The following is a 10,861-nucleotide window of genomic DNA, read 5'->3' as shown; positions in this document are numbered from 1 at the left end:
TGTAACGTTGAAATCCAACTGCCTTATTATGACTTGTTAGGGTTAAAGGCCAACTCAGTGCAGGTGGGCCAAGCCTTGTCTCACACACACACACACACACACACACACACACACACACACACACACACACACACACACACACACACACTGGCTCAGACATGCTGCACATTCCACTGGCTCTATGTAACGTCTCTGCAGTCTCATCAAACCCAGTATATATGTATGCAAATAGTCCCAGTGTGCCTTAAGACCTGTGAATTATTATATTATAGTGCTCTCTCTGCCCAGGCAATTTACAACTGGAGTTTTCTCTGTAATAATTCTCATTTGGCCCAGTACAAATAAACCCTGAAGGCTATGAACAAATTAGTCTCTTTTAGAGAGGATCACTCTGTACACTGTGGAAATTAAGAGAAAGGATTTTAAGCATTTTACCTCATGTAAATACGCCAGGCAAAACTCCCCAGAAAAATATGAAAACAGCATGTATATGATGAATGACTTTTTAGCATGGATTTATCGACTAAAAGACAGAAAGGAAATGAGAGATTCAATTAAATGAATAAGACCAAAGATGGTGTTAAAAACTCTCTGGTAGTACTTAGTGTGCGTTACAAACGTGTTTTTCCATGGACACTACTGTTCTAAGGGATGGTCAGTGATGAGCCCTGTAGGAATGTTGGGACAAAGCTCTCCCACAAGAACGTTGTTAGGACAAATCCCAGTCACACACACCCAGGAAACCACAGGATGCACAGTCAGCCTGCCACACCACATCCTATGACATGTCTCACCTGGAGGGCAAGAAAAACAACAAACGGAAAACAGGATCATTCCAGATATTCTCAGCTGTGGATTAATAACGATCAATTGTAGAAATAGAATGGATAGAAAGGAGATGCAAAAGCTAACCATCACTTTGTGAAAGGCTGGTCATGGCTCACATCAACACCATTATCCCAGAAACCCCACTCCAATTTGCATACCGCCCAAACAGATCCACAGATGATGCAATCTCTATTGCACTCCACACTGCCCTTTCCCACCTGGACAAAAAGAACACCTATGTGAGAATGCTGTTCATTGACTAGAGCTCAGCGTTCAACACCACAGTACCCTCAAAGCTCATCACTAAGCTAAGGATCCTGGGACTAAACACCTCCCTCTGCAACTGGATCCTGGACTTCCTGATGGGCCGCCCCCAGGTGGTAAGGGTAGGTAGCAACACATCTGCCACGCTGATCCTCAACACAGGAGCCCCTCAGGGGTGCGTGCTCATGTAACAGTATAGCTTCCATCCCTCTCCTCACCCTACCTGGGCTCGAACCAGGGACCCTCTGCACACATCAACAACAGCCACCCTCAAAGCATCGTTACCCATCGCTCTACAAAAGCCGCAGCCCTTGCAGAGCAAGGGGAACAACTATTTCAAGGTCTCAGAGCTAGTGACGTCACCGATTGAAACGCTATTAGCGCGCACCCCGCTAACTAGCTAGCCATTTCACATCGGTTACACTCAGTCCCCTCCTGTACTCCCTGTTCACCCACGACTGCATGGCCAAACACGACTCCAACACCATCATTAAGTTTGCAGATGACACAACAGTGGTAGGCCTGATCAACGACGAGACAGCCTATAGGGAGGAGGTCAGAGACCTGGCCGTGTGTGGTGCCAGAATAACAACCTATCCCTCAACGTAACCAAGACTAAGGAGATGATTGTGGACTACAGGAAAAGGAGGACCGAGCACGCCCCCATTCTCATCGACGGGGCTGTAGTGGAGCAGGTTGAGAGCTTCAAGTTCCTTGGTGTCCACATCGCCAACAAACTAGAATGGTCTAAACACCAAGACAGTCGTGAAGAGGGCATGACAAAGCATATTCCCCCTCAGGAAACTAAAAAGATTTGGCATGGGTCCTGAGATCCTCAAAAGGTTCTACAGCTGCACCATCTAGAGCATCCTGACTGGTTACATAACTGCCTGGTACGGCAATTGCTCGGCCTCCGACCGCAAGGCACTACAGAGGGTAGTGTGTATGGCCCAGTACATCACTGGGGCTAAGCTGCCTGCCATCCAGGACCTTTACACCAGGCGGTGTCAGAGGAAGGCCCTAAAAATTGTCAAAGACCCCAGCCACCCCAGTCATAGACTGTTCTCTCTGCTACCGCATGGCAAGCAGTACCGGAGCGCCAAGTCTAGGACCAAAAGGCTTCTCAACAGTTTTTACCCCCAAGCCCTAAGACTCCTGAACAGGTAATCAAATGGCTACCTGGACTATTTGCATTGTGTGCCCCCCCCCAACCCCTCTTTTACGCTACTGCTACTCTCTGTTCATCATATATCACTATATATCAATATATCACTATATGCATAGTCATATATGCATAGTCCGGTGTGGCTCAGTTGGTAGAGCATGGTGTTGTATATAGCCTGTATATAGCCTCGCTACTGTATATATCCTTGCGACTGTTATTTTTTACTGTTGTTTTTATTTCTTTACTTACCTATTGTTCACCTAATACCTTTTTTGGCACTATTGGTTAGAGCCTGTAAGTAAGCATTTCACTGTAAGTTCTACACCTGTTGTATTCGGCACACGTGACAAATAAACTTTGATTTGATTTGTAACTCAAAAGTATAACATTGGATCAGGGCTTACTTCTCTCTTGTTATATCTGTCTATTTCTACGCTTTTTGTGTGGCATGTACAACATGGTAGCCCAGTTTACCCAACTAATACACAGATAATCGGCATAGCGCTGAAATGTGACTGTGTGGAAAGAAAAACATACATTTAAATGTCTTGAATGCCTGCTCCACTCATAAACAAACAGCCAGCTGTATTTAGTATGGTTTTATGTGAATACCAGTGCTGAGGGCTAAGTGTGTGTGTGTGTGTGTGTGTGTGTGTGTGTGTGTGTGTGTGTGTGTGTGTGTGTGTGTGTGTGTGTGTGTGTTGCTGTCTTCCAACAGGGAAGTCTTCTCAGCATCCCTGCCTTGCATCTCTGTGTGTTTCATTTCAGCTGAACGCTGCACTGTACTGGGCTGTAGTTGCCTGAGGGGGAACACTGATAAAAACTATTTCAACTGTGTGTTGCCTCCCCTCTATACCCCTCAGCTTTGGTATACTCATGCTACAAAACGTAACAATCTTTGCTTGGGGGTTTGGTGTGTATTTGCATTTGTGCTTACACATTCGTTTGTGTGTGTGTGTGTGTGTGTGTGTGTGTGTGTGTGTGTGTGTGTGTTATTCCTCCAAGGGTGCTTTAGATGCCAAGTTAGGTTCATATCAAGTGTGGTGTGTACATTCCTTCTTCTGGAGATCCAATAGCATTTTATTCCATTGCCTTTAAATAATGAGTGCGCAAAGTTAGCAATAATTCAGGAGTTGTGTGAGTAATCATTGAATATTCTCTATGCAGTAACTGGAAGAGATGGTGTAACCAATCACATTGCTGAACAAATCCTGTGATGGAATTGCATCACCTCTCAATCAGTGGTGCCAACTACCAACAGCAGAGTTCATTGGCTTTGATCTTTCAGTGTCTTAGGTCCACAGGAGGAGGATGGGGTGTTTTAGAGGAAGTGTAAGGTCTCTTCTCTCTCTCTCTTCTCTCCTCTTTCTGTCTCTCTTTTCTCACTCTCTGTCTCTCTTTCTCTCGCTTTCTCACTCATCTTCTATTTCTCCTGTGCCATTGGTATACATGCTTTACGTACAGTATATAGATTTCCTTCTGTTGTTTGAGACAAATCTCTCAGCAACTTTATTTATTTATCTTGGCTGATTTATAACAGTAGAGCTGTCATGTTATTGTGGTCAAGGCGGCCATTACTTTGCCTACTTTCCAGCTCTGGTCTTGTTGGAGTGCCTTCCTCCTGTTGTTCCTACTGTGAGGAGTATGGTGGAGGCTGTCAGTCTGTCACTAATTCCATTGTGTCATCACTTCCTGTTTCCTCTTCCTATTTCCTGTCTCAGGGGGAAGAGTGAAGACCTGGAAGAGAAGGTGGTTCATCCTGACAGACAACTGCCTGTACTACTTTGAGTACACAACAGTAAGTATGTGTGGTGTGTGTGAATGTGTGTGTGTGTGCATGCGTGTGTGCGACCGCAGTATTGTAGGCAAGTACGCTTTTTGCCTGTGTGTTTGTACACGCGTTTATATGTGGTAGTATAACTGGAAGCTTTTTATCACAGCATCTTTATCAAAGCATTTGCCTCTCTATCCAGAGATAGTTGCTTTATCAGCAGTCTGTCCTCTACCCTTGTATTATCCTAGAGGATCATATCATTATCTCTCTGTCCTCCAGACTGCCTGCCTGCCAGACACTAACATCATTAGTTATATTAGAGAGAGCAGAGCACAGGGGAATGAAGGTTGTTTTCCAGTCTATGAAACAATGTCACAGATCATGTCTTGTTCTCTCTCTATCTCTCTCTGTCTCTCTCTCCCTCTCTCTCCTCCAGGATAAGGAGCCTCGTGGGATCATCCCCTTAGAGAACCTCAGTATCAGAGAGGTGGAGGAACCCAGGAAACCAGTGAGTGCTTCATGATACTGCATCACATCCCTTCTGAAACCTTATTATGTCACTATTATATTAGGTGTTACTGGTAGTCAACCTCATCCACAAGGTTCCCACAAGAAGCCCAACTCATGATATAACCAGGGGTCAAAAGTCAACATAGTCTTCCATATTTCTAGTCATGTATTTGACCTGGAACATGTAACCTAGTTGAGGATAGGGTCTCTCTAATTGTTGGGCAATACAAACACCCTTTCACCTCCACTTTGTTGGGATTATGCTACAATGCTAGTACCCACTCAACTCAACCATCTCCTCACCCATGAGAACAGATTGCTGGGGAAAGACTCTAGGGTTTCCTAAAATGTTGGACCACCCTTACACCACTACCCCCACCCTCCCTCCCCCAGAACTGCTTCGAGCTCTACAACCCCAACCACAAGGGTTCGGTGATCAAGGCGTGTAAGACGGAGGCAGACGGCCGGGTCGTCGAGGGCAACCACACGGTGTACAGGATATCGGCGCCCACGACTGAGGAGAAAGAGGAGTGGATCAAGTCCATCAAGTAAGATTCCTGACCACCACATTCACTATCTAGGCTACAATGCTAGTTAGCTTCCCTCCACTCCCCACCAGATTCACTATCTAGGCTATAATGCTAGTTAGCATCCCGGCACTCCCCACCACATTCACTATCTAGGCTACAATGATAATTAGCTTCCCTCCACTCCCCAACACATTCACAATCTAGGCTGCAATGCTAGTTAGCTTCCTGGCACTACTCACATTCACTATTTAGGCTACAATGCTAGTTAGCTTCCCTCCACTCCCCACCACATTCACTATCTAGGCTGCATGGCTAGTTAGCTTCCCAAAACCACTTCCCAACACATTCACTATCTAGGCTACAATGCTAGTTAGCTCCCCCAGGGGAAATACGGGATGGATTAGTTACCGCTTAAAGCACCCCAGGAGATGGGGAGCGAGCCCAGCTAGCCTGGCCAGGAAAGGAGGCTCAAACTGGGCTAAAGCCCCAGCGCTTCCCCTCTGTTGCCACAGAGGCTAACCATTACCATGCAGTGTGTGTGTGTGTGTGTTATCTTCTCCAGAGGGAGTCAATAAGGATTTAGCCAAGATAAAAGGCTTTTATGTCAATAACATTTCCTCAGTAAAATAGGGATGGTCGTATAGTCTTGCTCCTTATCCTCTTATCTTTAATCGCGATTTAGGACAGTTTTTAAACAAACAGTTTAGACTACTTTTAGGGGACCATCTGTGTGAGTTTGGAAAATTCTGAACTGTGCTATGAAGCTCTTATATAACTGTATCAAATAAATGTTATGTAGGCTAACTCAATATATTTGCTATACTGTTGCACCATTGTAATAAGTCAATATTTGGTATCACATTCATATCCATTTCAATGTGTCGCAATGTCTTTTAATGGATAAACTTCATCCTATTTCATTCTCTGTTTAATTTATTTGCAGAAAGAAAGGCGCCCCGGGGTTTCTTCTTTTGTTTTTCTGAAATTAGGTTGCGGTAAATAACCAAAAGCTAAAACAAGGAGAGGAATTGTTGTCATAGCTCAGAGACATAGTCGTATATGGGGGACAATGTAAAGGGAGTAAGAGGGAGAGAATCCGCAGTGGGGGGTTAAGCTGGTTTTGGCTTTGTGCTGGTGCTAACAGGATTTTACACCCGTGAAACTGAAACTGAGCTCTGTGCCGGAGCCAGAATGGCTCTGTGACTCACTTCGCTTTGTACCAAGTGCCTTCTCTCCCAGAAAAAGAGAGCTGGAGGGTCGATAATTTAGAGCACTATTGTTTGCCCTGCACTCCAACCTATAAACCTGGAAAACTGCAGAGAGGAGAGAGTATGCTAGAATGAGAACACTTGGAAGGGTTCTAGAACAGGGAATCAGGGAACGACAGTATCTCTGAAAGAGATGGAACCGGAGTGCTGAGGAAAATAAGAAAAAAGGGGGTGGGTAGGTTTTCTTCAGAAACCATGGAAACAAAACTAGGTCACCGAACAAACTTGTATCTTTTTGATCTAGTTAGTTAAGGCAGGGGTTTGTAGAAATGTGGCCGCATTTCCATATAAAAAATGCTCAAGTTTCCCCCTGGCGTATTATTATTTATTTGTTTTGATTGGCTGTTCCAGGGCGAGCATCAGCAGGGATCCCTTCTACGATATGTTGGCCACCAGGAAAAGACGGATTGCCAACAAGAAATGAGGAGGGACATTCCTTCCTGGGACACCCCTCATCCCAGGACATCCCAAACTGGGACACCCCAAACCCCCTTTCCTCAGCCCACCAATCCTCTTCCCCAGACAGATCTTACTCATGAAGTTAAACACCCCTTCCATACTCCCCCTCTCTCCCTCCCCCCTCACTCATCCCTCCCACCACTCCCACGGACAGACTCCACTCATGAAGTTCCCTCCCTACTATCCCTCTCCCCCTGGACCCCCAGAACCCAACTTGTCACTAGAGAGATGGATGGCTAACCAAAGATAGCCATCTGACCCTTCAGACCCTGATAGAACTCGCACCCGGTCTTGAAGACAACGAGGACAGGCTTCGGTCTTGAAGACAACCTCCCTCCCCATTCTGGACACTTCCCCAGCCCTGGCTGCAGTACCAGGGGCTGGAGTTACAGGGACATGACGTCCCAGGACTAAAGCAGAGGACCAATATATGGACCAACACAGGGAGACATCCCTCTATAGGACCAGTGTGGTTCAGCCACACTACAGAGTACCAAGGGAAGCCAGTGGGATGTATTAACATGTATTAACACACATTCTCTCTTTCTGTCTCTGTCTCTCTCTCTCGTCTCTTTACTCCCCCGCACTGCCCTCCTGTGTTCCCCACATTCGTTCTGATTACTTCTATGTGTTTCTAGCAGGGGTTGGAACAGAAATTATTTCCCAATCGTTCCATTCCGAGCAGAAACCCAATTTTTTCATTCCGTTCCAGTGTTCTGACCAGAAAATAAAGTTCTGAACCAGTTCTAACCCCCAAAAAGTAACAGCTCATATAGTTCCTTTTCATGAAATGTTAAACCTGTGAAATCAACATGCGTTTTTACATTTAGCAAATGTATTTACTCCACCAATTAGTGCCGATAGAGCAGCTTGCTATGGAACGGGTTAGATTGTTGTTTACATTTGTAATTGGTCACATAAGTGCAGGTGTGAGATGCGACTGACATTTCATGGTGGGGCAAGAGTGAGAGAGAGAGAGAGGGGTGGACATGGAGGGGACTTGGCTTGAAGCGCTAAACATCATGACAGGACTTGAATTAGAATGTGTGTAGGGTATTACTAGCCTTATAACTTCACCGAATTACAGAATATTATATACTAGAATTTATTTTAATTTAATTTTGGAACTCAAAAGAACATTATTACCTGGTTCTCAAGATTTGAAAAAAAAAAACAGTTATATTCCGCAACACTAGAGATCACTTTTGTACACGGTTCTGTTTCTGTTCCTCAAAAATGTCTTTATTTTTCGGTTCTGTTCCCAGAACTGGTTCCAACCCCTGCTTTCTAGGTGTCTTCTGCGTTTTGGACGACTTCAAAAGCAAAACTGCAATTTTTCACATACACATGCATGTATGTCTGTTTGTAGATATACCATAAAGTGCATTTAGAAGTGGGTGTGCTAACTTGTGTGTGTATCTACACAGTATCTATGCATGTATGTATGTAAACACAGCAGTGTGCAAGCCAAGAGCAGACATTTAACGACTATCTTAATGTCATCTCTGACATCCATTATACAGAAACGTTTGTGTGTGATCATTTATGAAGATGGTAGAAAATCAGAGTTCCTCTTGTGAATGTTCAGGTGGATGGAGAGACATGGCAGAAAGAGGAGAGCGAATGTGAGAGATGGAGTGAGTGTGTCAGATAGGGAGGGAAGGAGAGAAAGTTCCAGGGCTGCACTAACTGTACATGAACATGTGACCTGACTAGGAACAAATCTGGGCCTTACACTCCTGGCCCTAAACATGAACCATGTAATCATCCCACTATGGTGCTCAACTCTTTTTCCCAGGTGCCATTGCAGCAGTTCTGCTGCAACCTCAGAATACAAAGCTAGGTTAGTGCTGAAATTAGGATGACAAAACCTAGAAAAACTACAACATTACAGTCTTGAGTCAGCTGGACTGATTCCATACATTGTGTGGACCACAGAATATTAAAATGTGCATACTTTTTTACTTTGGTTGTGAATTATAAGGGTGGTTACATGAACCTATATTTAGCCTACTATTGGAGTTACTCCATTGATGGAGTGTCTGCAATGCAATTGAACAAACTTTGAAAATGTGTTGTAGTCTTGAATATGGGTTTGTGAAACAGCCCAATAGGGTACCAGTCATTTTAAGCTTTTCTTTCAGTGTCTCGAGGTCCAAACCTATGCCAACAGCGTCAGTGAAGGGCGATGCGTTGATGTGACCCGTATGCTTTTCATTTGTAACCTAAGATCCTTGCTTGCTTTTTGTGTTCCCCTTACAAAATATAATCTACTATCTTGTTTGTATTTATTTTCTTTGTCAAATGGTTCCATTCTGTCCGTAAGCGTTAAAACTAAAGACTTAAGTTATGTATATGTAAATAATGTCTAGGTTTTATGGGTCTCCTTTTTGTTGTTGTATGAATACTCTGAAACATGTTACACCTACTGGCTGTACTTTGCATCAGGTCAGTTTGGGGTCTTCTGTACACAAGTCAAAAACATGATCAGAAACAAATACTATATAACGTGATGTCAGGAAAAGTCAATTTCCAGCAGGTATGAGGATGATAATGATGGCGATGGGGGTGATGATGTGGATGAATAGGATATGGGTGGTAGTAATACTGATGATGGTGATGATGATAAGGAAGATGTTGAGGATGAATAGGATATGGGTGGTAGTAATATTGATGATGGTGATGATAAGGCAGATGTTGAGGATGAATAGGATATGGGTGGTAGTAATATTGATGATGATGATGATAAGGCAGATGTTGAGGATGAATAGGATATGGGTGGTAGTAATACTGATGATGGGGATGATGATAAGGAAGATGTTGAGGATGAATAGGATATGGGTGGTAGTAATATTGATGATGGTGATGATGATAAGGCAGATGTTGAGGATGAATAGGATATGGGTGGTAGTAATATTGATGATGATGAAAGTGATGATGTCCGAACTATAATGCTGACTGATAAAGTTGAATCCAGTAGAGTTTTTCTATGTGTTTGTAAGATATGACCCCTGATCTCAGGGCAGAATATTACCTACTACTGCTCCTTGTGTGGGGCTATAGCTAAATGAACTTTTATATCTCTGTAAAAGCTATTGGTCACATTGTACATTACGTGGAAAGCTACACAAAGTATACATAAAGACTACATCCGTTGTACGACGTATTTATTTATTATTTATTGAGCTTGACCTACATATTTGCATATGCAATTAATCATCCAGTTTAGAAGTAGATAATATGCTGAAATGTATATTTTATTATGGGTCATAGGTAATTAAGTTAATTTATGTTAATCTAAGTACCAACTGTGATGGGTAGTAATTATTTAACTAGTCTTTAGATACAATATTTGCCTGTTTTTTACATGGTGGAAAAGCAGTGGAAAAGAAAATGTAACTGGAAAAACACGTCCTGAACAGTAACCAACCAACTGACATCCAACCCATGTCTATGAACATTCGTATGAGTTTAGAGACAGATGGTCAATATGGAGTGGTGGGAAAAGTCTACAGAGCGAGAAACCCTTTACTGACGGTTAAAGTCTATGTGAAACCCTTTATTGATCAGCAAACAGACATAGATAAGGTCAGAGTAACATGAGTTCCCCCCTTAATTGGCCAATAAATAGATACGCAGTGTCTAGATAAGGTGTGCAAATAAATGATTTGAAAGAGGGGGACCGAGTTCTTCGGTAACATAGTGGGCAGATGGGTGTTTAAGTCCTGATTCTATACCCTTCTGACCTGAAGGGATTCTGTCTGCTTCATAGCGTAAGTGATGAAACACTGACTCCCAGTGTATTGATGTGACATTACAATATATGGAAGCAAAATTTAAATCCAATCCATTAATCAGTGTTATGATACAGATGGTTTGTCCAGACTGATGGTTTATAGGTTGTGGCTACCATTACAGCGCCATCTAGTTGTCACGTTGGGGATAGCAGTTGTTGACAACTAGCATTTTAGCTCTAACTAACCCTTTTCCTAACCGTCATTAATTCTCCTGCTGCGTTAGTTCTCAGAACATCAATATCTTCAAACTGGAGTTAATGAATGAA

General features: G+C 43.4%; 1 protein-coding gene across 1 annotated transcript in view; it reads left to right on the top strand.

Annotated features, from left to right (window-relative positions):
- Nucleotides 1–9,957, top strand: part of LOC106606720 (cytohesin-3) — a 51,986-nt gene extending 42,029 nt beyond the window's left edge. Inside the window, exons 10-13 of the mRNA XM_045720007.1 lie at nucleotides 3,979–4,055; nucleotides 4,468–4,539; nucleotides 4,935–5,089; nucleotides 6,691–9,957. Of these exons, the coding sequence (XP_045575963.1) occupies nucleotides 3,979–4,055; nucleotides 4,468–4,539; nucleotides 4,935–5,089; nucleotides 6,691–6,763 (377 nt within the window). The 3' untranslated portion in view covers nucleotides 6,764–9,957. The remainder of the gene's footprint in view (nucleotides 1–3,978; nucleotides 4,056–4,467; nucleotides 4,540–4,934; nucleotides 5,090–6,690) is intronic.
- The last annotated feature ends 904 nt before the right edge of the window (nucleotides 9,958–10,861 follow it).

Source organism: Salmo salar, chromosome ssa06 (genome assembly GCF_905237065.1).
Source record: "Salmo salar chromosome ssa06, Ssal_v3.1, whole genome shotgun sequence".
Classification (NCBI taxonomy): Eukaryota; Metazoa; Chordata; class Actinopteri; order Salmoniformes; family Salmonidae; genus Salmo; species Salmo salar.
This window is presented reverse-complemented; position numbering and strand designations above follow the sequence as displayed.